The 27719-nt window shown below is 45.1% G+C and overlaps 1 protein-coding gene across 2 annotated transcripts in view; it reads left to right on the top strand.

The window, feature by feature from the left end:
- Nucleotides 1-27719, top strand: part of GALNT2 (polypeptide N-acetylgalactosaminyltransferase 2) — a 218272-nt gene that overhangs the window by 171926 nt on the left and 18627 nt on the right. For both annotated transcript variants that reach the window (XM_065547918.2, XM_005539806.4), the window contains 9 exons: nucleotides 945-1043; nucleotides 1282-1349; nucleotides 1593-1658; nucleotides 8224-8345; nucleotides 10975-11062; nucleotides 14019-14106; nucleotides 15280-15383; nucleotides 20016-20142; nucleotides 27428-27520. In XM_065547918.2, coding sequence (XP_065403990.1) covers nucleotides 945-1043; nucleotides 1282-1349; nucleotides 1593-1658; nucleotides 8224-8345; nucleotides 10975-11062; nucleotides 14019-14106; nucleotides 15280-15383; nucleotides 20016-20142; nucleotides 27428-27520 — 855 coding nt within the window. The remainder of the gene's footprint in view (nucleotides 1-944; nucleotides 1044-1281; nucleotides 1350-1592; nucleotides 1659-8223; nucleotides 8346-10974; nucleotides 11063-14018; nucleotides 14107-15279; nucleotides 15384-20015; nucleotides 20143-27427; nucleotides 27521-27719) is intronic.

The following is a 27719-nucleotide window of genomic DNA, read 5'->3' as shown; positions in this document are numbered from 1 at the left end:
CTAGCTGGATGTGATGGCACACCTGTAATCCCAGCTACTTGGGAGGCTGACATAGGAGCATCACTTGAGTCCAGGAGTTCAAGGCTACAGGGAGCTATGAACATGCCACTGCACTCTAGGATGGGTGACAGAGTTGGACCCTGCCTCAAAAAAAAAAAAAAAAAGCTACTTACTGTTCTTCTAGTCTTGTGTCTGTCTGTAGAGCTCAAATTTGAGAGGTGCCATGTTGAAATCTGCCCCTGCTTTGTAGATCTGGCCTCCGAATCAGCTTCTGTGCAGCGGTGATCCCAGGGTTCCTCCCTACCATTTACAGGAAAAGGAGAGCTCAGGCAGGCTCAGGGTCCCACTGACTGTACCCTCACTCCATCTCCCCATCTTCACTTCACCACTGCCCTCTAGGGTATTTGGGGATGGCCTTCCAGGACAAGGGACATGCATCCCTGCTGTCCTGGGCAGGGAAAACCTCCAGTGGGTCCGCTGTTCATGGTGAGAGTCAAGTTCCAGATATCACTGGAGTACCACATGCTTGTTGTAGGCAATATAGAAAACAAGAAAAGAGCAGTGGCACACAGTTGGTTCTGCCCCTCAGAAATTACGACTGCAATTTGTGAAAAGCGCATCTCTAGAGGTGTATCTGCTTGAGAGTAGAAATGGGATTTCACTGTTTTAAAACACTTTTTTTTAACGTGTTGGAAAGATGTTCTCAATATGTTACTTTTTGCCGGAATCGTTCATCTCTCAGAACGTAACTCCGGTTGTGTTTTTCTGTTTCCTTATGTCCCATTGGCAGTTCATCTCAGAACAGGCCAGGAACTTCTGCAGATAACAAGTTAATCATAGCGTGTCCATCCCAGTTGATCGGTCTGCTTGTTCTCTCAAGGGCTAAACAAGCTGTGGCTGCTCTGGGGGTTGTAGTTCAGGGGACCATCTTTCTCTTCCTACAGGTGTCAGCGGAAGCAGTGGCGGGTGGATCTGCCGGCCACCAGCGTGGTGATCACGTTTCACAATGAAGCCAGGTCGGCCCTGCTGAGGACTGTGGTCAGGTGAGGCCAGGAGATGCACCTGTCAGGGGTGTTAAGACATTAGCTGTGTCCCAGGCACAGTCAGGCCAGGGCTGTCAGTGGGGGCTGCAGACAGGGTCTCCTGACTACTCCGCATAGGGTGCGATGGGTAGCTCCTCCAACCAAGGGTTAGGACCAAGATATGAGAATTTCCTACCCCAGGCTAAAAGTTTATACCCGTAAAAGACCTTATAAACTTTATCTTCTTGTCTTTTCTTAGTGTGCTTAAGAAAAGCCCACCCCATCTCATAAAAGAAATCATCTTGGTGGATGACTACAGCAATGATCGTGAGTACTGACACTGATTTCATCCCTGTGTCTGGCTCTTCTCTGGGCACCAGTCTTCCTGTAGTGTAGCGGGGGTGCTGATGAGGTGTGAACAAGCCAGAAATCAGATCCACAGAAAGAAGAGGTGCCTCTGTGATGCCCAAGGAGATAATCGGCCCTCAGATGATTGAGAATGCTGTGGTTGAACGCAAAGCCCTTTATGAACTCCAGATTCAAAATGCTGTGCTTCTTTTCTTTTCCTAGCTGAGGACGGGGCTCTCTTGGGGAAAATTGAGAAAGTGCGAGTTCTTAGAAATGATCGACGAGAAGGTAAGATTCTTCTTAATTGAGTACCAAAACAGTTGAATTCTGACTTTTCCTGAGCCCAGTAATAACATAAAGAAGTGCTTTAGCTCAAAGAGCAATTAATTGTCTAGCTTTTTTTTCTGTCTCCCTCTACCAGAGCCACTTGGGAGACTTCTCCCAGCAAACACAGGAAGGACATTAAAGGCTTGACTAATTGAAATTATTTGTATATTAGAGCAAGATCAAATTACATTTTTATTTACGTATTTAGAAAATTGGCTTCTTTCTTTCACAACCTAGGAGGTTTTATCAGTCCCTTGAGTACAAAAGTTGAGAAGAAAAACAAAGATTTAGCAATAAGAAGTTGAGTGACTCCATGCTCCAGGCATCTGATAAAATAACCGGGATTCAAGTTTGACAGCCTGCTGAAGGTGAACTATCCAAAATGGGGAGAGAGTACTGCAATTATATGCTTATGCGATTTTGCAAATGCCAGCCTTGGAACCTTCTGTCAGTCTTATCTGTGCTGGAGCTGAGCTCATGAAGACAATTTTATTGGCAGTTAGAAGAGAGGCTGTAAAGGAGGAAAGTAGTACTTTGGAGTGTCTGAGAAGGAAGCTCCAGTCACAATGTAATTAACTTCCAGTGTGTCAGTACTGTTAGATACCCTGATGACTGAATTGTTAGGCTCCTCTATGGTCGGGAGAAATCTTTCAGAATAGGAAAATCTCAGAGCTTTGGAGCCCATGCCACATTTGCTATTTAAGTCTGACTATTGATCCAGGAGTGGTGATTGTATTCCTTGATCAGTGCAAAACTCTTTCTTCTCGTTATATATACACTCCAGCTGGAGTCAAGGAGTGAAGTTTTTCTTACCAAGAATCTTACTGGCCAACACGGTGATTAAGCCTGTTAGAACAGCATCATATTTTAACCAACTAGCGTTATCAACCTAGACATTCAGGATACATAAACAGTGGGATCAGCCTTGCCTTCTAAACAAGCTCTGTTTGCCAGACTCACATCAGTCCACCAAGCCTGGAATAAACCAAAAAGGGGACAATTTACTGCCCCCTAAACAACCTTCAAAATAACTTTATGAATTTAAACCCAAAGTATCTGCCATCCCACCCCATCACCTGGCACAGGCTTTAAAAAAAAAAAAAAAAGAGGAGAAGTGGGGAAGGAGGAAAGAGAGATAATGTTGGCACTGTAAATCACTTACTAGCCTTGTCTAATAGTGTCTTTGTCTTTAAACTGCTGAGAAATCAGAACAATGCTTCTCAGTATTAACTTTCCACTAGAATGTTCATTTGGGTTGAACCCATATTGATATGTTGGAGAAGGCATGAGAAAGGTGGGCTGCGAGAAGCCAGATTATAGGAAGCCTATATGGAACAGCTGAAGTCTGTAACAATTGAATGAGAAAATAAGTGCACACTTGCACACACACTCATGTATATATGTACCTGTGTGTGTGTATAAGAGCCCATCTATTTAAGCATACACACAAAGTGCTTGTAGTGATGCTGCTAGATGACAAAGTAAATTAATTGCCTAAAATATTATGGTAGTGAAAGAGCAGTCTTCGGATCAATATTCTGTGAATTTTATTGTGCATTGATTCTTAACCTAGCAATTTATTAGAAGCACCTAGGGAATTTAGGACCATGTCTTGCCCTCATTCACAATTAAATAGAAATTTCTGGATTTCTGTGGGTGGGACGTGGGCAGCTGCATTTTTAAAAGCTGCTAAAATGATGCCGATGTACAGTGGAAGTTGAGAGCCTAGTACTTTCATTTTACAGATGGAAATACTAAAGCCTAAAGAGGCGAGGTGGCTTTCTCAAGGTCTTGCAGCTATTTAATGACAATAGTAGGAGAAAAACCATGTTAATAATGAGTTAAACCTTTTTCTCTGCATTTGTGGAGATAATCAAGTGGTATTTCTTTTTTAATCTGTTAATATGGTGAAATACATTGGTTGATTTTCAGATGTTAAACCAGCTTTGCATTCCTAGTATAAGCCACAGTTGGTCATGATACAGTATCCTTTTAATGTATTTTTGTTACGGATTTTTATACCTGTGTTCATGGGAAACATTGGTCTGTAATTTTCTTAAAACGTATTTTTCCAGTTTTGGCATTACAGTTTACTGGCCTTCTAAAACAAGATGGAAAGTGTGCCCTTCTATTTTATTTTCGAAAAGAGTTTGTATAATATTTTAATTATTTCTTTTTTAAATGTTTAATAAAATTAACCAATCTGGACCAGGACTTTTCTTTACGGAAAGATTTTCAGTAACTAATTCAGTCTTTTTAATGGATATAGACCTATTCAGATCTGCTGTTTCTTTTTGTGTCTGTTTTGGTGATTGTCCTTCAAGAAATTTTGTATTTCACCAGCGTTTTTATATTTATTGACACAAAGTTGCTTATGATATTGTCTCTTTTTTTACTGTTTGTCGGAGTAGTATTACTATTTTATTGATTTTGGCAATTTATATCTTCTTATTTTTTTCATCTGTCTGCTGTTCATCGACTGTTTATCTTTTAAAAGAACCAATGTTTGGCTTTTGTATTAGTCAGGATTCCCCAAAAGGACAGAACTAATAGGATAGATGTATATATAAATGAGAGTTTATTTAGGAATATTAATTCACACAGTCATGAGGTGAAGTCCCACAATAGGCCATCTGCAGCTGAGGAGCAAGGAAGCCAGTGCGAGTCCGAAACCTCAAAAGTGGGGAAACTGACAGTGCAGCCTTCAGTCTGTGGTCAAATGTCCAGTAGTCCCAAAGCTAAAGAACTTGGAGTCCAATGTTCAAGGGCAGGAAGCATCCAGCATGGAAGAAAGATGTGGGCCGGGAGACCAAGCCAGTCCAGTCTCTGTCTGAGTTCTTCTGTCTGCTTTCATTCTGGCTGTGCTGGCGCTGATTAGATTGCAGCCACCCAGATTAAGGGTAGTTCATTTACATGTGGTGTAATCATTGCTATGATTGGGTTTGGGTCTGCTCTTTGGCTGTTTGTTCTCTATTTGTATCATGTGCATTTTGCTTTTTGTAACTGTGTTCCTACTTCCTTGCCTTCTTTTGGATTCACTGATTTTTTTGGTATTCCATTTGAATTATTCTTATAGCTTTTCAGCAATACTTTTCATGTATGCACGGTTGCTCTGAGAATTACAACATACAGTTTTAACTTACGACAATCTGCTTAAGAGTCAATATCCATTTTGACTATTTCCATTTCCTTTCCTATGTACTATGTACTATCGTTATCACGTTTTACTTCTACATTGGTCTTAAACCCCACAATACAGTGTTACATTTTTACTTCAAATAGTCAGTATCTATTAAATAAGGAGAAGAATATGTGGATATGTTAAGCTTATCCTCATATTTTCCATTTGTAGTATCTCTTTCCATAGAGTTTTTATTTAGCCCAAATAATTTTCTTTAGAATTTTTTCTCATAGGCAACACAATCTCAGGTTTTATCTGAAGAATTATTTTCTCCTTTGTTATTGGAGGCTATTTTCTCAGAGTAGAATCTGAGTTGACAATTTTTCTTTCAGCCCTTTAAAGATTTCACTCCAGGCGGGGCACGGTGGCTCACGTCTGTAATCCCAGTACTTTGGGAGGCCGAGGGGCGGATCACGAGGTCAGGAGTTTGAGACCATCCTGGCCAACATGGTGAAACCTGTCTTTACTAAAACTACAAAAGTTAGCCAGGCATGGTGGCATGTGCCTGTAGTCCCAGCTACTCGGGAGACTGAGGCAGAAGAATCGCTTGAACCTGGGAGGTGGAGGTTACAGTGAGCCGAGATCGTGCCACTGCACTCCAGCTTGAGTGACAGGGTGAAAAAATTCATACTGCTGTTCCCTTGTATGTTGTGGGTCATTTCCTCTGGCTGCTTTTCAGGTTGTCTCTATATCTATAGTTTTTTTAAAAGCAATTTGATTATGATGTGCCTAGATTTAGTTTTCTTTATATTTATCCTGCTTCAAGTTTGCTGATGTAAATTGAATATGTAAGATGATGTTTTCCACCAAGTTTGGGAAATGGCTGGCCTTTTATTTCTTCATGTATTTTTTTCTGACTCATTCTTGAACTTCAGTTGCACATATGTTATACCACTTGATAATTGTCCCATAGAACACTAGACTTTTTCCCCCTTAATTTTTTTCTCTGTCCACCAGATGGATCTATTTCTGTTGTTCCATCTTCAAGTCCACTAGTCATTCTGCCATCTCCATTTTGATATTAAGACCAGTCAGTGGATTTTTCATTTCAGATAATTTCATTTTTAAGTTCTGGAATACCCATTTGATTCTTTTTTATAGTTTTTATTTCTTTGCTCAGATTCCCCACCCATTCACTCATTACAATTGTTGCCTTTGAGTTATTAAACATATTTATAATAGCTGCTTTTAAATTCTCCCCTGCTAATTCCAACACCTGGGTCATCTCAGGGTGAACTTCTGATGGCTTTTTTTCTCTTTGGTGTCGTCCCCATTTTCCTATTTCTTCTCATGTGTAGTGATTTTTTAATTTTACAATGGACATTGTGGATGAGATGTTGTAGACACATTGGATTATGTTATCTTTCTCTAAAGAGTATTCATCTTTGTTATACTGGGCAGTTAAATTACCAGATGATGATGCTGAAATTCTGTAGGCTTTTTTTGTACTTTGCTAACTTTGCTAGGATGAGTATGGGTTTTTTTTCTTGTTTTTTTTTGTTGTTGTTTGTTTGAGACAACGTTTCTCTCTTGTTGCTCAGGCTAGAGTGCAGTGGCGCAATCTCGGCTCACTGCAACGTCTGCCTCCTGGGTTCAAGCAATTCTGCTGCCTCAGCCTCCCGAGTAGCTGGGATTATAGGCGTGCGCTACCACACCTGGCTGATTTTTTGTGTTTTTAATAGAAACAGGTTTCACCATGTTAGCTAGGCCGGTCTTGAACTCCTGACCTCAGGTGATCCACCCGCCTCAGCCTCTCAAAGTGCTGGGATTACAGACGTGAGCCGCCACGCCCAGCCATGAGTCTGTTTTTATGAGTCCCTTATTCATGATACATAGTTTATATTCCTATGTGTGGTCTTTCTGAAGTTCCTGTAGAAGAACTGAGGTCTTTACCAAGCATGTCATACTTGGCAGGACTCAAATTCCAAACTTCATTTTCTCTGCAGTGGATACAGCTAAAACTTAGTTTTTTCTGCCTTCTGACTGTTGCTTTTCATGTTGGCTTGTTCCTGCGTGGTTCAGGAGTCAGCCAAAGATTTAACAGGAGGTTATTGCCAGATTTGGGGCCTACCTCCTTTCCAGGATCTCCTCCTTCAGTTTCCAGATACCAGAAGCTCTGAACTCTATCCTCTGACAACTCAAGCCGATAAAGGCTGCATTGCAGTGGATTGGAGAGCATCCTCGCGGAAAACGCCGTGTAAACAGGGAGCTCGCTCAGTGTGATTTTCTTTTTTTAAGGGGTTGGATCCTGTCTAGTTTCTCTCTGCTTCTGGCCTTCAAATTGCTGCTTTTTACATTTTGCTCAGAGTTTATAATTGTTTTCAGAGCAAAGGTTTGCCCAGTAGAAGTTGTTTTGCAGTGATCACAACTTGAAATCTTTGGTCTTTTTCCCTGTTCTAGCATGCAGCCACATAGGAATCACTGAAAACCCATTTTGACTGTGGAAAAAAGTACTTAGCAGCCTTGTCCTCACAGATTATGAATAGTTGCATCGTCTTCACATAGAAAGCCCAGCATATATAGCAAAAGTCATTTATGACCACAACATCCAGGGATAAATAAACTATTATTTAATTGTATTTTTTATTTATTTTGAGACAGGGACTCACTCTGTCACCCAGGCTGGAGTGCGGTGGCCCAGTCATGGCTCACTTCCCAGGCTCCAGTGATCCTCCCACCTCAGCCTCCCAAGTAGCTAGAACCACCGGCACAGGCCACCACCCACAGCTAATTTTTGAAATACACTATTTATATTTTGTGTCATAATGAACATGCACATTATTAACAGATCACAAGTATATAAATTATAGATTTGACCAATAGTATAACTAATTTTGTGTAAAAGGCAGACAGCAGGACTTTGCAACTTGCATTATTTGGCTCCTGATAAGTCTTAGAAGACAGAGATATTCACAACACTGTTACAAATATTATCACCACTAAAATCACCACCATTAGCACTGGAAGTCTCTGGGTGGCACCTTCCTTAGCCCGGTTAGTTAGAGAACTGTTGCTGTGTCAGAGGAATGTAGTTTTAAAAGTTCCACGTTTTGGTTACTTGATAAAGGAGACTTCAGTAATGTAAAGGCCTTTCTCAGGAGACAGTAGTTCTAGGAATGTTGTCCTCTCAGTCATCCAATATAACTATTAAAATTAAAAGTTCTGACAGTCATCTATTTTGGTGACCGGGGACAGTTCTGATCTCATCCAGCAAGTTTACAGTAACCTCCGTGCCCAGAAAGCAGGCTGCAGAGCTGCGGGCAGGGAGGCGTCGCCGGTCGGCGCGGGAGCGTGCTGGCCCCGTGGCTTCTCTCTCCTGACGTGCTTTCCACATCGCCTCTACAGGCCTGATGCGCTCACGGGTTCGGGGGGCTGATGCTGCCCAAGCCAAGGTCCTGACCTTCTTGGACAGTCACTGCGAGTGTAATGAACACTGGCTGGAGCCCCTCCTGGAGAGGGTGGCCGAGGTGAGATGACAGGGGCGGGGAGGAGGGTCAGGTGGTGGGTGGTTGGTAGAGGGGACAGAGGAGAGCATGGCCCACGGGAGGTGTAACGCGGGGAGTGGGGCGTCAGGGCTGGCAGGGGCTCAGCTCGCCATCTGCAGTTTTCCTTGACAGAAAGAAAATGCCTTTGGGGCATTGTAGAAAGACTGTTTTACTGGCTGTAGGAATCCATCAGTAGGAGGAACCATCCGTTGACAGGTAGGAGGTGAGGATCAGCAGAGGCTGGTGAGAGCCTGATTAGTTGAAGGCAGCCCTTTTCACGGGAGCAGTTTCCTTTCCCGCCTACAGCTTCGCAGAGTGCTTAGAACATTGCCCGGCATCTAGTAGGTGCCGTCTCTTGCAGCTCGAAGAGCGGGGGGTGCTGGGGAAGCTGTTCCTGGGGCCACCTCTCTGCTCTTAGTGAGTAGGGCAGATTAGCCCAGCAGGCTTCCAGGCTCCTGTGGGAGAGTGGGGCAGCTAGGAAGCATACAGGGACCAGTGGGGTTGTCAGAGGGTGATCCGCGGCTACTCCTCTGCACCTTCTGCTTTCTAGAAACGTCACTGCTAATATTACATTTGGCCTTTTGTCATTTCTCTTGTCTTCTGCTTGTTTTATTGACTTTTCTTTCCTTCCTACCAAGAAAGCACTTCCTTGGGGGCGATAAAGCAAACTTAATGAAAGGAAATAGAAAATGAACAAGTAGTTCTGCCTAAGCATAGCAAGGGTAGCTGATGGGCTTTGAGTCATGGAATACTAAGTAACCACAAGCTACTAGGAATTATGAAAATCGTATTCACTACCCTTTATCAAGTTGGGGCTACATGATAGACCTTTTTTATATGTTACCTTTGATGCACTTGTTATCTCCGTTTGACAGGTAAACAGGCTGGAGTTCGGGGAACTTTAATAACGTATGCAAGATCATACAGGTGACAGAGCCAGGATTGCAAAGCCAGTTCCATTAAATCCCTATCTGAGCCCCTCTCTTAATACATATGCACACAGCTATATCCAACAAGAACCCGCCCTGAGATCCCCACCCACCCCAACCCCACAACTTCTTGCTCTCTCTAGCTGTGCTCTGCCAGGCTATCAGGGAAGCGCAGTCAAAACCAAAACTCCAAAACTGCCATGGCAGTGTTTGGGTTTGTGAAGGCCACTCAGCTCTGTGGTCAGATTGTCAGAACTGCTTTGAACACCCGCTCCTAAATGAAGGAGAGAAAGTGCCAAGCCTATTAACTTTCACTAAATCTAGCCTGATGACACAAAATGTAAGGTAGATTATATTCTTTAACTCCTACACCTAGAACCAGACTGAGCCAGGCAAGGAAAGTTGTGTTCTTCTCTGCCCTCAATGCACCACACAGGTTACTTTTCCCTGTAAATTTGCACCTGGGCATTACGGAGCTTTGCAGTGTTCGCGTGTTCCTAATTAGCATGATCCTTCACCTGTTCCTCTGATGTATGTTTTTAGCTCTGCTGGTTATGTTACTAAGTTGTATTTCGAAATCTTTCTTCTGGCCAATAAGGGTTCTCTAAGTGGCTCAAGGAAAGCACTTGCTCTTTGGTTAACTGTCAGCATGGGGCACAGTCCAGGGTCTCTCACCAGCATCTGTCATTTGAACTTAAAGAGATTAGAGACGTTAAAAGGCCTTATGTTCACAAACTCTTACCAGAATGATGACAATGTGGCATAAAGAAATGGCTCAGTCTAGGGGGATTTTTTTTTTTTTTTAAATGTAGAATCACAGGGGCTGGGTGCGGTGGCTCACACCTGTAATCCCAGCACTTTGGGAGGCCGAGGCGGGTGGATCACCTGAGGTCAGGAGTTCAAGAAGAGCCTGACCAACATGGAGAAGCCCCGTCTCTACTAAAAATACAAAAATTAACCGAACATGGTGGCACATATCTGTAATCCCAGCTACTCGGGAAGCTGAGGCAGAAGAATCACTTGAACCCAGGAGGTGGAGGTTGCAGTGAGTCAAGATCACGCCATTGCACTCCAGCCTGGGCAACAAGAGTGAAACTCTGTCTCAAAAAAAAAAAAAGATAGAATTACAGATAAGGCAAACTTAGAATCTGGAAATCTCTAGTTGATTTGGTTAACCTTCTGCTGTGATAATATCGGTACTTACCACCTCTCGCACACACACTCCCACATAGAAATATATTCCTAATTTTGATGTATGGGCATTTTAGCAGTGATTCCATTCCTCAGGTTTACTGCAGCTCACAAATCACTAATGGTATTTGGGCAAACAGAAAATGACCCTTGGGACACAGCAACACCGTTTTCACCTTTAGCTGGGTGAACTGATGGCTACCTGTCCCATAACCATGGGTGTCTCCACTCCTCAAGTGACTCCTGCTACACACCCACTCCTGACCTCCCTCCCTGCCTCCCAGCGGGCCACAGCACATCTGCGGATGGCCAAGAGCAAGACCTTCTGGGTCTGGGTGGGGAGGCTGGGTTCTTGCGGGCCTAGGGTAATAGGTAGTAAGGGCCAGTCGGGTTTGCCCTGTGCCTGCCTAACCCTAATGCCTTCTATGGTTGGGCGGGTTTTTTGTTTCGCTGGATTTTGATAACTACTCCTCTCTTTGTTTGTATTTTAGGACAGGACTCGGGTTGTGTCACCCATCATCGATGTCATTAATATGGACAACTTTCAGTATGTGGGGGCATCTGCTGACTTGAAGGGCGGTAGGTGTCTGTCATGGTGCCCCTCCTGGCTCATCCCGTCTACGCCAGCATCTGATCACCACTCCCTCTCATTGTCAGGAGTGACAGTGACAACACTGTTCACGCCGTAGTGTGTGTTCTGAGTAAAAAACCCCTGTGTGCTTAACAAGTAGGACTTCATAAAGAGAAAAAAATAGGCTTGCTCCCTTAAAGAGCTTCCTGGGTTTCCCTTTCTCCTCTTCCTTGACCTTCTGTCGCTTTTGCGAGCCACGTGGTTCCATGAACAGATATGGCATCCTTTTTGATCAGAGATGATGAAGCCCTCCTTGCAGGAGTCTGGGGTGAGAAACTTCACAGAGCTGAGGCTTTGTGGGGTGCAAGGGGCTGGAGCCTGTCTTTGCTTTCTCTGCTCACCCTGGCTATTTCTCTGACAGGCTGGTCTCTTGCTGGTTGCTCAGATGGACACCTGTGGCATCCTCAGTCCCCTCTCCCTCACCAGGCCCACGTGTGACCCTGTTCTGCTGATACAGCCCCTTGCATATATCATGGTTTATTTTACCCCTCTTTCCCAGCCCAACACCTGTGCCTGCTTCATCCCGGTCCCCTTTCGTTGGAATGACCACACCAGTTTCCTGTATGTCCTCACGGCACCTGCCTTGGAGCCCCAAGAGCACTTTGTCTCTTTACCCTCTTAAAAATTATCAAAGACCTCAAAGAGCTTTCATCTGTGTGAAGACAAACTATTCTAGATAGACACTGAGCAGAGGGTCAACTGATGGTCTAACATCAAAAAAGAAGACAGTAAAACTATAAAATAGGGCCTTGGCCAGGTGCAGTGGCTCACGCCTATAATCCCAGCACTTTGGGGAGGCTAAGGTGGGAGGATTGCTTGAGCCTAGGAGTTCAAGACCAGCCTAGGCAACATAACAAGACTCTGGTCTCTATTAAAAAAAAAAAAATTAGCTGCGTGTGCTGGCATGCCAGCTACTCAGGAGGCTAAGGTGGGAGGATCACTTGAGCCTGGGAGGTCAAGGCTTCAGTGAGCCATGATCAAGCCTGGGAGACAGAGTGAGACCCTGTTTATTCGTACACTGACAAAGCCTCACTCCCTCCCCAGCTACCTCTCTCAGTCCCCCCTGCCTCTTGCAGGCCCCGTCATCATGGGCAGGCCGTTTTGCCTCTGCTCCTCAGCTTCCCCATCTGGGAAATGGGATGATAATTGTGCTGGCCATACAGGGCGTAATGGAATTAGACATCAGCGGGAGGGCGGGCATGCTTGGAGGACTGTACCTAGGATGGGAAACATAGCATTCGGGAAAGATTCCCAGCGAATGATAAGAAGTAAAATGTTTGGGGACATTAAAGAGGAGGCATCCTTAGATAGCTAGAAAGCCTGGCTTTCAGAACGTTTTATTTCCCCAAGTATTGGAAGAGCTGAGATCTACTGGGCTCTATTTCTCCCAAAGCAGCTGTGTATGTCAGAGCAGGGGCAAGAACAGCCAGGTGCTCCGTGTGGGGGTGCAGGGCTTCTGGGTCAGAGGAATGGGACCACATTCACCCTAAGAGCTTTTTATGAAATTCCTTTTAAAAAGGATGCCATTCTTAGCAGATCTTTAATCTGCTATAGCCTCTCTCTTTGGACCAAATTAATAAAGTAAATAATAAGATAATAGTAAACCTCAAAAAAATAAAGGAAAGGTTATGTCGGCTCATCCTTAACCTTCTCTGTTGGTGAAACAGCCAGTACATTGTTTCTCTGGTTTGCCTTCATGGCCTTTGAGGCACCGTGATAAGAGCCAGCTCAGGGACCCGTGGGGGTCTCCTCTCTATGCATTCCTGTCCCCACTGCCGGGGCCCCTGTCCATTTCCCTGTCTCTTTGCCTGAGGCCACTCTATCCTGCAGTGAGGGAGCTGGGAGACCTCTTTGTCCAGAGCCATAAATTCTTGGCCAGCCCAGGATGCTCAGAAACCCCCACCCACCAGCCTTCAGTCACTGGGGCTGTCAGAATGGACAGACTATGAATTCAAAGCATGCAGACAAATCCAAACTTGAACATTGCAAAAGCCCTGTTGACAAAAAGCCTGATGGCAGAGAGCTTAAGAGGATTGAAAGATGCATGGCCCTAGAGTCATTAGGTTTGGCTATCAGACCCTTGGAATTGGAAATGCAGCACCATGAGCCATGTGTTTGGCAAGAAGTGGCCTCCTGATGCACCAGGACAGCTTCCGCAGGTGGGGCCTGCTGGCCTCCAAGAGGCACTATGCATGTGACCCTGGAAGCGAGAGCAAGACCTGAGGCCCTGCAGATGCCCACAAGCAAGTCCAGGTACAGGGTTCAGGCTCTTCCATCCTCAGGTGTCTGGATTCCAAAAATGAAATGCAGCAGGTGCCAAATATATCTGAAATTGAAGCTTATTTGCGCAGCTTGGCAACTTCCACTGGCTCATTTTCCCTTAAAGTTTTCATATTCCCAGCATGTTCCCACTCCATTCTTGCTGCAAATACAGTCTGAAGTTTGCTGGCCCAGGGGACTGACAAAGCCTCGTTCCCTCCCCAGCATTCCCTTCGCCTGGGGCAGTGTTGGAGGTGCCACGGCTTGATTTTCATAGCGGATGCTTTGTCCTCACATCCTTACGGGCCTTGGACATGCCCTGGTGATCACCGCACATACCCCAGTTCTCTCCCCATATTTCATTTGTTCTTATGCATTTCAATATTAGAAAAGCCTGACTCACATTTTCTTTAGGGGAGGGGCAGGGAGATTTCAACATTCACCCTCCCTGCCGGTCTCTCTCTTCCAGTTACACCCACGCCCCCAGTCCCCTTCTCTCTCCTCCACACCTTCTTTTTTGGCTTTGTTGTGGTTTTCATTGAGTTCTGTCCAAACGTCGAATATTTTTAAGCTGTGAGGAATGGGGGTGTCGGGAGGAAGTGGCCAGTCTCTTGTCAACACCCTGTTTCTTTTCCTGGCTGGCAGGTTTCGATTGGAACTTGGTGTTTAAGTGGGATTACATGACGCCTGAGCAGAGAAGGTCGCGGCAGGGGAACCCAGTCGCCCCTATAAAGTAAGTGCCAGCATCCTTCAGGGTGCCTCTCCCAGATGAGACCCCAGGTTCTGGCTTCTTTGCTGGGCCTGGCCGTCTGGAGACCCAGTGGGGCCGTTCACCTTCTGCCCTCCCGTTTCCCTTCAGCTCAAAGATGAGCACCTTCCACCAGGTCATAGAATAAAGTCCTTGGAGATTTCTTTTCCACAGTCAAAGTCTCACATAGGTTTCTAAGGCGTATCTGCTAGGTCTGTGCATTCCTGTGTGTTGATACTGTAGAGCATTTCTGTAGCCGAGCAGGATCTCCAAGCCGACCCCAGGCCCAGGAAAAGGGGCTTGGTGGGCAGCTGGAGACTTATGCTGCCACTGCCCAGCAGGCTTTTGCTCTCCTGCAGAGGAGGGAACCCATGCTCATGAAGCCCATGCTTTAAGATTCCCAGGCCGGGCAGTGGGCTTCCTGGTTGAGAGTCAGGATGCCTTCTCTAGCTGGGGAGAGAACGGGGCCACCTGTTCCAAGTCGGCACACGGTTAAGTGAGAGAGCATTCACAGAGTACTTAGCACTGAAATACATTTGCTGACATTTAGCCAACATCTGCAGTGTGCTATAGACCTTCCCAGCACTTTACACTGAATTCGCACAGTGTCTCTTCTGGAAACAAAGTAGGGAGCTCAGCGTACATCTGTTGTCAGCCACTTCCTGTGGTGATGAAGTGAGGAGCATGGTGGGTTCCCTTGTAGAAGGTGGAGCATCATCTATGATAGTGATAATGAGAGCTGGTACTCTGGAGCATTTCCTAAGTGTGCTCAGGGCTTTATGACCATGATTTTTTGCAGTCCTCGTAGCTACCCTATAAGGAAACTGACACACAGAAAGGCCGAGTTCTTTGCCTCTGCCAGCATGTCAGGGAGTGATCCAGCCCCAGCAGTCGCTCCCGCATAGGGGAGGCTCAGTCCAGCCCCTGGCACTGTGGGAACATCCAGGCAGGAACAGTAGGGGAGGCATTTGAAGGCAGCAATGGTGAAGCAGAGAGAGCGGCACCCTGGGCACTGAGCAGAAAACAGTGGCAGTGTGGCTGTTCCGAAGGTCAGCTTATTGTTAGAGAATCAAGGCTTGGCCTTGGCGCAAGGGTGCTGGCAATCTAACCTTGACTTTGCCCTCTCCTCCCTCCCCCCTCTTCTTTCTGCCTCTTTAGAACCCCCATGATTGCTGGTGGGCTGTTTGTGATGGATAAGTTCTATTTTGAAGAATTGGGGAAGTACGACATGATGATGGATGTGTGGGGAGGAGAGAACCTAGGTATGTACAAGCCTCGAATCTCAGGACAGAGAAGTGCCTCAGCTCTGCAAAAGGCAGGGTGCCAATTGGAAAAAAAAATTAAAAGGCTTCAGAGTGACCATTCACTGGGCTTAATCGATCCTTGCAAACACATACGTAACACCGCTTTTGCTCTTGAAAGTCTAATGGGTTGGGCATTAAAATGTGCCTCCCTAAGTTAGAGTGGAGGATGCCAGAATACAGATAAAGTCTTTGAAGGGAATGCAAACTCTTTCAAGTCATCTGAACCCAAGTGTTTGTAATGCAGCCTTGCAGAAACAGAGGGAAACAGTCCAGGAGCTTGGATTCATGCTGAGTGGTGGAGAGTGGAAAATGAACCCTGGCAAGGCTGGTGGGGTTGAATTGAAATCATGAAAATCCGATGGGGCAGGGAGGCCTTGGCACTTAATCCCTTCTCGACTACCTTTGTGAATGGTTCTCATTTGTTTTTTTGTTTGTTTGTTTGCTTTTAAATACCCCGTGCAAATCATTTTTACCCGGGTTTAGGCACAGTGAAATTTTATACATTGTGGTCTACATTGGTAGCCTTATATTTACTGCATAAAAGATAAAAAGATTTGTTTTGTTTGTTTAGGGTTTGGAGTGGGGGAGTTCTTGTTTTTTGCTTGTTTCAATTAAAGCCTTTTGTTTCAAATGCTTGGCTTTCTGAGCGAATTCTCCTGGGCTGCTGCGTGTTGTTAACTTACATTCGTCCTTGGGTGAGTGTACCCTGGAGGACGGGGAGAAGGAAAGAGGAAAAAATGAGGCCACTCATTTTTCATAGTTTAAGACTTTGAAAATTTTTGTTACTTTAAAAGACAAGACTAGCCTAGCCTATTATTTTTCCATTGTTTTATGATGTTGAAGTCAGTGATACCATCTCATCTTTGAGGATTTCTCTGCCTTGGTTTGATGTTGAAAGCTTCTTTAGGCTCAATTACTATACTGCGCGGGTGGAGGGACCGTGAGTCAAATTCCTTTTGGGTTTTTGTTTTAAAATGATACATCAACCTCTAGGGAAAGCTTGAATTGAAGTCATTTGAGTACAAAAGGCTTCAGAATTGTTAACCCTCTAAAGAGAGTTCTGTCACCCTATTCCATGGGTATCTCCTACTGATTTAGTGGAAATCCAGCAGGCCAGGGTCACCCAGTAGGGCAGCGTGTCACGTAGGTGGCCATTTTTCAAAAGCAGTGTGGTTTTCAGAAGTGTGCGTACCATTAGCTGAAATGAGACATCAGCCAGCATTTTGTGTCATCGTGTAGGAAGAGTGTTGATTTAAATATGTAAGGAGGCATTCACCCAGAGACTGGGGGGAAGATTTGTTGTAAGGAGCTGCTTTATTGTGGTTTGGTGTTTGTATTTATTATGTAGCTGTGCCTAGGAGGTTCTAGGGCCTGAGCGGTTCAGGTTGGGGTGAAGATGAACCCTGCAAGCAGGAGCACATCTCTGCCCAGGAAGGCTGGGCCGTCTTTCCCTCCGTGACGGGCTCTCCTGGGTTATGCCAAGGACTTGGACTCCCCGTGAGGTTCAGTGGGCTCAAAGGCTTCCACATGAGAAGGGCCTGCCATGAGCCTTTCTCCTTAGCACTGCTCTGGCTTCTGCTTCTGGGGGCCGTGCACACTGCTAGCCATTGCCGGCCTGAGGGGCCTTTGTGGGTGTGCTTTGGGAGAGGTGTGTGGTTCAGAGAGGCCCAAGTAAGATCCAAAACTACCTCCTCAATGTGTGCCCCACTGGAATGACCAGAGCTTCCCATTTTCCTAATCATGTAAGTCCTTATGTCACTTAAGCAACTAAAACAGAGGACTAAGAACTTAACCCTTAGCTCTAACGACAGGGGGTAAGGCTCCTTGGGGGCATTATCTGTGCTTCTCTATATCCCTGCGGTGCAAGGATGGTGCTAAGTACTTCCAGGGAATCATCTCTCTGTGCTTTCTTAACGGAGTGTGGTCTGCAGAGGGCGTGCACCTTGCCCAGGGTCTCAGAGCCAAGATGTAAACACTAACTGCCTAATTAAAAAGCCATTGAGTTTTACTAATTATCCTCAAAGTTATAGGGTTCAAATGAAATCAGCGCAGAAGATAACTGTAGTTGTACTTAGCCTTGAAAATATCCCAGAAAAGCCCTGGAAGGATCCCTCGTTGGCTTAACAGACTCACCATAGAGAAGCCAAGGGGATTTCCTAGTCCGGGATTCTAAATCTTCTGGTGAGGCAAATGGATATTTAAATTTTATTTTCTGAAATAGAGACAAATTTTTTTTTTTTTTTTTGAGGTGGAGTCTCACTCTGTTGCCAGACTGGAGTACGGTGGCACATTCTTGGCTCACCGCAATGTTTGCCTCCCAGGTTCAACTGATTCTCCTGCCTCAGCCTCCCAGGTAGCTGGGATTGCAGGCATGTGCCACCACGCCTGGCTAATTTTTTGTATTTTTAGTAGAGACAGGGTTTCTCCATGTTGGTCGGGCTGATCTCGAACTCTTGACCTCTGGTGATCTGCCTGCCTCGGCCTCCCAAAGTGCTGGGATTACAGGCATGAGCCACCGTGCCTGGCCGACAACTTCTTAGGTTGTGTGGGAACTGTAAAAATTAAAGTCAGAAACTTTGACTGCTTATGCTTGTGTGATTGTAACCATACGTTTTCTATTACTACAAGAGAGCTGCTTATTAAAGCCCCGTAACAGCTGCATGGATCACCCATTCCTAGTGAGTGAGGCATTAGTTTGCTGGACCCAAGTAGAAACTCATGGTGTTCTGACCCCTGTGTTGTATTTCCTGCCGTGTTCCTGGCAGTCTGGGCACCTGTTGCCGTAACTAGGCTGACTGCAGGATTTGCCATCAATCCACTGTATGGTTTGTGATGGACCCACCCTTTTTCTGATCTGTCTGCATTTGGTGACAGTGGCTGCACACACTGTAGATTTTATGTGTGAATATTTGTACTTCTTTTAATTTGTTAATTGAAGAAAATAATTGTGCATATTCATGGGGTGCATAGTGATGTTTTAATACATATAATGTATGGTGCTCAGATAAAGGAAATTAGCATATCTGTCATCTTAAACATGTATCATGTCTTTGTGTTGGGAACATTCAGTATCCTCTTTCTGGTTATTTGAAACTATGTAATATATTATCAGTCCCTAGAGTCAACCTACAGGGCTGTAGAACACAAGCAGGATCCCTCTTCTCTAGCTATAATTTTGTATCCTTAAACAAATCCCTACTCCTTCCTTCCCAGCCTTGACTGTCCTCCATTATACTTTTTACTTCTATGAGATCAATGTTTTTTAGCTTCCACGTATGGGTGAAAACATGGTGTTCAACTTTCTGTTCTTATTTCACTTAATTTCCTGGGAATACTGTCCAGCCAGAAAAAGAATGAAGTCCTGTCATTCGCAGTAACTGTTGATTTTTGTCCTGCCTCCCTAACATGTTCTTAGGGATCTTAGATGATACTGAGGAAAATTCCCTTTTGTATTATACAAACCTTGTGAAGAAAAACTGGTTTTTGCCTTTCAGAAAATCCTATCTTAGTTTTTCTGTTGAATCTGTTTCTTGCATTCAGTCAGACCCCTGACTCAGACTCCAGTCACTCACCTAGTCAGTGGTGATACGGGCAGGTACCTGGTCGGAAGGTACCTGTGTGTCACGAAAGAAGCACCAGTCAGTCTAGGCTTCTACTAAGTTCCAGCGCCCAGGGCAGTCTGTGTGTTTAGGTAGGTGTGGGTAGTGCCTAGCCCTGCACGTCTCATTCCTCCTGCAGACCAGTTCTGTGTTGAAGCAGGTGAACAGCAGCCTTCCCCAAGGAGCATTCCACCTGGGCCAGTTGGTTACTGACGGGTCCAAGCCTGTGAGCAGTGTGGAGATATCAGTCAGTTACTTGACTGTCTTTGATCACTACCATAGTCCTTCAGGCAGTCCCTAAGTCCATGGTCCAGAAGTCCAAACTCTGCCAGGAGGCTTGAGCCTGCTAATGCACAGGGACTTGTATTTAATAAGCTTTGCCATTTGAGGGAAGGGATTATTTTTCCCTGGATGGGAAAAGCCAAGATGCATCCTGGGGTTCAGTCTGTTAAAAATAAGTTTTAGAGAAAGATGACATATATGGTTGTCTAGAATATGTAACAATAAAGCTTAATTGTACATATTTATATACCTTCAGTGTTGCCTTTTCCCACAGTGTTGATACTAAGCAAGTGCAAATGATCGTGAGCCAGCTAGTGAGGAATTCAGCACAAGTGTTTCATCGCTCAGTAGTTGTGATGCTACTGGGTATACATGATCTTATGCCAGGAGGCCTTGATATTTACAATAGGCCAAGAAGCATTCTTGTCTCAAGGTTTCTACTCCGCATCTGAAAAATATTTCCCTGTGAACATTCTTTCTTGATTGTATTGTGGTCCAGAGATCCAAGTGTGTCAGATGTCTCTCCTGTAGATTTCTGGATCAGGTTCTGGAAAGAGGAAGGTCCTTATCAGGTCTTCTTCAACAGCAGAGGGCAGGGGAGCCCCATGATGGGATGGTGGGGGGGCCTGTGTACCTGCCTGGCATGTCTGCTGTTGCAGAGCAGCGTCCCAGGCTCTGCCAGTCACCCATGTCTTGTTCATCATCTCAGAGATCTCGTTCCGCGTGTGGCAGTGTGGTGGCAGCCTGGAGATCATCCCATGCAGCCGTGTGGGACATGTGTTCCGGAAGCAGCACCCCTACACGTTCCCGGGTGGCAGCGGCACTGTCTTTGCCCGGTAAGTAGTGAAAGGCTGAGCGGGGTCCAAAACATTGCTGACCACCCTGAAGGCAGGACTTGACCTTGGGCTGTTTGAGGGCAGATGTCCTTCAGTGGGTGTGGTGCATTTATACAATGGAATACCACTTAGCAATTGAAAGGCGCAGTCCACGGATGCAGGATACAGCCTGGGCGCCTGAAAGGCACGGTCCACGGATGCAGGATACAACCTGGGCACCTTTCCAGGAGAAGCAGTTACATACATGATTCCACTCATGTCATAGCCTCATAAAAAGCGCAGCTCTAGTGATGGGGGCCAGACCAGTGGTGGCCAGGAGCGGGGATGGCAGGGAAGCAGGGAATGTGACTGCAGAGGGGCAGCACCAGGGATGTTTGGGGGAGGGACAGAGCTGTTCTATCTCCTGGTTGTGGTGGTAGTTGGACAAATCTTCATGGGCGTGAAGGCTCTTAGAACTGTACACCACCCCCGAAAATGTTATGGGAAATTTTTTTTTAAGAAGAAAGTTCATTTTATTTATATATATATATATATATATATATATAAAAAACCATTCAAGATACAATTAAAAGCAACGTTGTCTTAGCCCATTTTACGCTTCTCTAACCAAATACCACAGACTGGGTAATTTAAAATGAACAGAAATTTATCGACTCGTAGTTCTGGAGGCTGAGAAGTCCAAAATCAAGGTGCTGGTGTCTGGCGAGGGTCTTCCTAATGTGTAATCACATGGCAGGAGAGGAAAGAGCAAGAGGGGGCCAAATTCTCCCTTTTATAATAACATCAATCCCACCCATGAGGGTGGAGCCCTCATAGCATAGTCACCTCTAAAAGGTCACCTCTTAAAGGCCTCACCTCGGCTGGGCGTGGTGGCTCGTGTCTGTAATCCCAGCATTGTGGGAGGCCGAGATGGGCAGATCACCTGAGGTCAGGAGTTTGAGACCACCTTGGCCAACATGGAAACCCCATCTCTACTAAAAATACAAAAACTAACCAGGCATAGTGGTGGGCGCCTGTAATCCCAGCTACTTGGGAGGCTGAGGCAGGAAAATTGCTTGAACCCAGGAGGCGGAGTTTGCAGTGGGCCAAGATCACGCCACTGCACTCCAACCTGGGCAACAGAGTGAGACTCTGTCTCAAAAAAAAAAAAAGAACAGCCTCACCTCTTAATACTGTTACAATGGCAATTAAAGTTTAACATGAGTTTTGGAGGGGACAGACATTCAAACCATAGCAAATATTAAAAGTCAAGCTGTACTAAATGTGTATACCACAAGACATCGTGATACAGAGTCACCATTCTTGATGGCCAGTAGATATAGTTTAGTAAACATGAAGATGCCAACAGAAGGGCTTTCTGAAAGTAAAATAGCAAGTAGCCATTCTGTCAAGCCAAGTGTTCTCCTAGGGAATTCTCTTACGTGCTAAAGATAGAACATTGTACAAGCCAGACCTCAGGGAGCTTGCCTTCTCTTGAGTGTAGACAGCAAAACACACAGCTAAATAAGGTAATTTCAAACAGTAATCAATGCTGTGAAGAAGATAAAATGCAGTCATGTGGTCAGGCATGATTATGACAAGCAGAAGGAGAGGTCTTCAGGTTAGGAGAACCCTTGAGGAGGTGTTACGTGAGTTCAGACTTGAAAGGTGGGAGGAGGTCACTCTGGGACCGCGAGGAATCGGACTCCCTGTAGGAGGAGCAGATCCGGGCTGCTGAGGTAAGAGTGCATTTGGCATATCGGCAGAGTGGAAGCCAAGGGTGGCTGGAACCTAGAGAGTGAGGGGACAGTGCACAGGGGCAGAAGAGCTAGACGGGCCCCCGCTGTGCACCTTTACAGGTCATGGGAAGTGTTGGATGTTATTTGATTCTAGCGGAAACCATTGGGGCTTTTCAGCAGTGCCCGATGTCTGTTTTATGCTTTGGAAAGGTCCGTGTGGTTGCTGGGCAGAGGGTGGCCAGGAGGTGACACTATGGTGAAACAATGGTACGAGTGTCCCCTCCACTTTTGGAGCCAGAAGCAAGGGTCCTGTGAGCACTGTTGGAGTAGCCCAGGCCAGAGATGTGATGCAGTCATGCACCTGTAACAGCGTTTCGGTCGGTGACAGCAGCCCCTTAAGATTATAGTACCGTGTGTTTACCTTTTCTATGTTTAGATACACAAATACTTACCATTGTGTTACAGTTTCCTCCAGTGTTCAGGACAGTCACCTGCTCTACACGTTTGTAGCCTGGAAGCAATAGGCTGTACCATGTAGCCTAGGTGTACATTAAGAATACACCATCTAGGTTTGTGTAAATACACTCTATGATGTTCGCGCAATGACGAAATCGCCTAAGAATGCATTTTTCAGATTGTGTCCCTGTCATTAAGCAGCACCTGGCTGTACCTGGAGCGGGTGTGTAGCAGTGGAGATGGGGTCAGATCCAGCTCCATGGTGAGGCAGGCAGTTGTTTGCTAATAGGGTGGCAGAGAGAAGGGACGTAGAGCAGGGAATTAATTTAGGGTGATGCCCAGGAGCTTTGTTACACAACTGTGCTGGCGTGCTGCCCCTACTGAAATAGCGAAAGCCTTGGGGTGGGTGTGGGTGTGGGAATTGCTAGCTTATCTTTTGTCTAGTTTTTTTCTTGAGACAGTCTTGCTCTGTTGCCCAGGCTGGAGTGCAATGGTGCGATCTCAACTCACTGCAATCTCCACTTCCCAGGTTCAAGAGATTCTCCTGTCTCAGCCTCCCAAGTAACTGGGATTACAGGCATGTGCCACCATGCCCGGCTAATTTTTGTATTTTTAACAGAGACAGGATTTTACCATGTTGGCCAGGCTGGTCTCAGACTCCTGACCTCAGGTGCTCTGCCCACCTTGGCCTCCCAAAGTGCTGGGATTAGAGACATGAGCCACCATGCCCAGCCATTTTTAAACTTTTTTTTTTTTTTTTTGAGACAGAGTTTCAATCTCATTGCCCACACTGGAGTACAGTGGTGCGATCTCAGCTCACTGCAACCTGCGCCTCCTGGATTCAAGTGATCCTTCTGCCTCAGCTTCCTGCGTAGCAGGGATTACAGGCATGTGCCACCACGCCCAGCAAATTTTGTATTTTTAGTAGAGACAAGGTTTCTCCATGTTGGCCAAACTGGTCTTGAACTCCTGACCTCAGGTGATCTGCCCACCTCGGCCACACGCCTGTAATTGCTGGGATTACAGGCGTGAGCCAACGTGCCTGGCCATCTTTAAACTTCTTAAAAGTACAGATGATACAATATACCTGTTATACAGAAGTCAGATTTTTAGGACAGGGAATCTGATTTCTGAGAAAACTTTAATAGAAGCCAAAATAACAAATAATGCTTCTGACCAAATTATCTTCTCTCAAAAAGGATGTTTCTTCACAAATGTTGAAGCTTCATTTTTGTTCTTTATTAAAAACAAAAATATGATCTTACACAATAAGCTTTACAAAATCGAACAAAAACGTGGATATATGTGCTTTTTCCTGGGGCCGCATGAGATTCTTTATATAACGTATCAGACACCCCACACCAAAGCCTCCCAGCAAACAGTGGGATTTCAGAAAACAGTACGTTAAAGTACTCAAGACATCGCACTCTTTGTTAGAAGAGAAACTTTTTCAATTGTATTTCGCGGCCCAGGAGCCTGTATTCTCAAGATTTGGAAAAGAAGCTGACCCAGGGTTTCGTTATTTTGGGGCAGCATGGATCTGATTAAAAAGCCCTGCTGTTGACCTTCAGCCAGGCTGCCCTTTCCCCAGTCGACTCATCTGAAAAATAAAGACTTGGAATTATATGACTATATTTCTGAGGTGTCTTTCCAGCTGCAGGTTCTCTTCATCTCCTGTACAGGTTGAGTGTCTTTTATCCAAAATGCTGGAGACCAGAAATATTTTGGATTTTTGATTTTTTCAGAATATGGAATATATATATGTATATATAATGAGATATCTTGGGGGTGGGACCTAAGTCAAAATACAAAATGTGTTTGTTTTATATAGACCTTATACACATAGCCTGAAGTTAATTTAATACAATACTTTTCGTAATGTTGTGCATGAAACAAAGCTTGTGTACATTAAACCATCAGAAAGCAAAGGCGTCACTGTGACCGCCCCCTGGGTTCATCTTGCCCGCTGCCCAGGTGGAGCTGACTTACCAAGATGGGAATTGCAATAGAGAAAGAGTTTAAGTCACACAGAGCTGGCTAAGTGGGAGACTGGAGTTTTATTACTTAAGTCAATCTCCCCCAAAATTCAGAGGCTAGGGTTTTTCAAGGATAATCTGGAGGGAGGTGGGGACTAGGGAGTGGGTGCTGCTGATTGGATGGGGTGCAATCATAGGGGTGTGGAAAATGGTCCTTGTGCTCATGGAGTCTGCTTCTGGATGGATGGGTCCACAGGACCAGCTGGAGATCTGGATGGAGTCATCAGAAGTGCAGAAGCCTGAAAAGACATCACAAAAGGCCAATCTTAGATTCTGCAATGGTGATGTTATCTGCAGGAGTAATTGGAGAAGTTGCAAATCTGTGGCTGATTCGTTAGTCCAACAGAGGCAGTCTGGTACCCAGACAAAAAGAGGGTTTGTTTGGGGAAAGAACTGTTATCATCTTTGTTTTAAAGTTAAACTATAAACTAAGTTTCTCCCAAAGTTAGTTCTGCCTGTGTCCAGGAATGAACAAGGGCAGTTTAGACGTTAGAAGTTAGATGGAGTCAGTCAGGTCAGATCCCTTAAACTGTCAATTTTGTCATTGTTACATTTTTTGCAAAGGCAGTTTCATCACTATCTCATGTTGGTGCTCAAAAAGTTTTGGATGTTAGGGCATTTTGGATTAGGGATGCCCAACTTGTAATATATGACATTTAATGTATAATATTTCGCTACCTAAATACTTGCAAATACCTGCAATAACAAGGAGGGCCTAGATAAAAGTGAGTCTCCCTAGGTGTCCCTGTATCTGCAGCACTGAGACTGTTTGGTGTAGATACCAAATAAATACCTGAGTGAACCAATAAATACATGAATAAAAGGAGCTAGCACTGAGTAGCACATGGAGGTCATTCTTTGAGGCTGCCTGGTTATCCTTTTCTGTTATGAAGATAGGAAAGAATTGCTTTGCGTTTAGGAATTCTTAAGTGACTTAATCACTTCAGAATTTGAGTGATCTGAAAACAGTGTGACTAGAGTTCATAAAACCTTTAAACCATTAAGGCTGAAAGGAACCTAGGACATTCTGGAATCAAATCCTTTCATTTCCCTGTTGGGGAAATCCAGGTGCCAGATGTTACAAGTATTTAAGTTAATAACTGGTTAAAAACTGACTAGGCATAGGTTAAGGCTGAGGTCACTTAGCAAGACCCCAAAACCTCACTAACAATATTTAGTGTCTTTTCTGAGAAATGATATATATGATCCAGCATCCCCCAGCACTTTAAGTGCTCATCGCTGTATCTGTATATTTTTTAACAGAGAGAAAGTAAAAATTCATCAGTCTCATCGCCAAACCAGTTGTGCCATAACGCTCTCATAATTTGATGAATTCGTCTGTCAGTATCTATTTTTCTTGTTTGCACACTGGCTCTCCTGCCTCTACACACATATCCACTATGTGCAATTCTGCAAACTGTTTTATTTTCCCACAAATCCACGAAATCATTTATGTCAACATGTAAGATGCACACTTGTGTTTTAGTGGTCACAGAATATTTCATTTGATTCCTTCCTCATATTTAGTCATACAGTTTCTTTTTTTTTTTTTTTTTTTTTGCTATTATAAACAAAGCGGAAGTGAGCATTTTTCACATGTATATTTCATTCCTAATTGATTGTTTCCTTGAGAGACATTTCTAGAAGTAGAGCTGCTGGGTCAGAGAATAGGTGCATTCATATTTTCTTATCTGTGTTGAAAGGCATTGTAGATAATAGTCCATATTCCACTTCCTAAAATGAGGAAGTATATATATCACCTTAGATATAGGCCCCGTACAGAAATTATTTTAATAATGGTATCTCAGATCAGTTGAAAGGTTTGCCATTTTAAGGAATTATTTTAAAAGGCGAGCATTGCCTCCTTACTGTATTTATTTTGGAAGAACACGGTGCCTTCTCTATGGGATTCTTAAGGAGGGCTGGCTGTAGCCTGAAGTGGGAGCCTACCTTGTAGCTGAGACCAGAATATGGAAGCAAAGAGGTTTGCTGTGTGCTTGCTACTTCATGGAAGCTTTAAGACAATTCTTGGCAGGATGCGCTGCTGATACCTATGCAGATGATAGCCTTTAATGCCTGTCAGACACTCAAGAGTAGCTTGTCCCAGGGGCTTTATTTATGGCAAATCACGGTTCTCTCCATGAGATTTAAGTACATGGTTTTCTTCCCTTCTAGAAAAGCCGGCTGGGCGTGGTGGCTCACACCTGTAATCCCAGGACTTTGGGAAGCTGAGGCAGGTGGATTACGAGGTCAATATATCGAGACCATCCGGGCCAACATGGTGAAACCCAGTCTCTTCTAAAAATACAAAGTTTAGCTGGGTGTGATGGCACATGCCTGTAGTCGCAGCTACTCAGGAAGCTGAGGCAGGAGAATCGCTTGAACCCGGGAGGCAGAGGTTTCAGTGAGCCGAGATCATGCCATTGCACTTCAGCCTGGCAGCAAGAGCAAGACTCCGTCTCAAAAAAAAAAAGCCCACTGCACACAGACATGGGGCGTGGAACTCCCGCCCCTTCCTATCACTGTTTCTAGTGCAAACATGGCAGTCTTGCCGCTCAGCCCTGCAGAAAAGAAAGTGATTTTCCCAGGAACTCTTATCTTATGTAGTCTGAACTTTTCCACAGAGCTGTCTGGTAGTGTCGTAGCCATGATGGAGAAGGCCGTGGGGCCTGGAATCTCCTTGCTGTGCTCTGCGGCCCCAGGCTCTGTGGACACGTGATGCGAGAGTTTTTAAAGAGTGACTTTCTTTTGTCCTTCATGATACAGCCCCCAGTCCCTCCTTTAAAATACCAGGTTGTGCTGTAATTTCAACTCTGCCTTTTGCCCTTTGACCATCTGTGTGACAAGAAAGCTATTCCAATGGTTCAGTAAGCACTGGCTGAGGCTGGCTCCCCACAGATCCAGCTCTAGGTGCTGGTGGGGACAGCCCGCCCTCTGCTGTGTGCCGTGATCCCAGCTGGAGCTGCTGCACATCCAGAGGGAGCCGCCTCAGTCATACTCCAGCAGACAGGTGCAAATGGAGTGATGCAGACAGAAAGAAAGCAAATCACACCTCAAGATTTATTTTCTTTCTAGAAACACCCGCCGGGCAGCAGAGGTCTGGATGGATGAATACAAAAATTTCTATTATGCAGCAGTGCCTTCCGCTAGAAACGTTCCTTATGGAAAGTAAGTGGCAGTTCTGCGTTCTCACAATTACTGGGGATTCTTGGGGTGCGGGGGTGGGAGGTAAGGGACTGCCATCAGGGTTGAGGACAGCTACCCACGTGCCAAGGCGGGAAGGGGTTGTGGGCACAGGAGCGTGGGCAATCCACACCACACCACCTGCCCCAACCCCGATCTCCTCAGCAGATTTTCAAGTTTGATG

This window comes from Macaca fascicularis, chromosome 1, assembly GCF_037993035.2.
Source record: "Macaca fascicularis isolate 582-1 chromosome 1, T2T-MFA8v1.1".
NCBI classification, from domain to species: Eukaryota; Metazoa; Chordata; class Mammalia; order Primates; family Cercopithecidae; genus Macaca; species Macaca fascicularis.
This window is presented reverse-complemented; position numbering and strand designations above follow the sequence as displayed.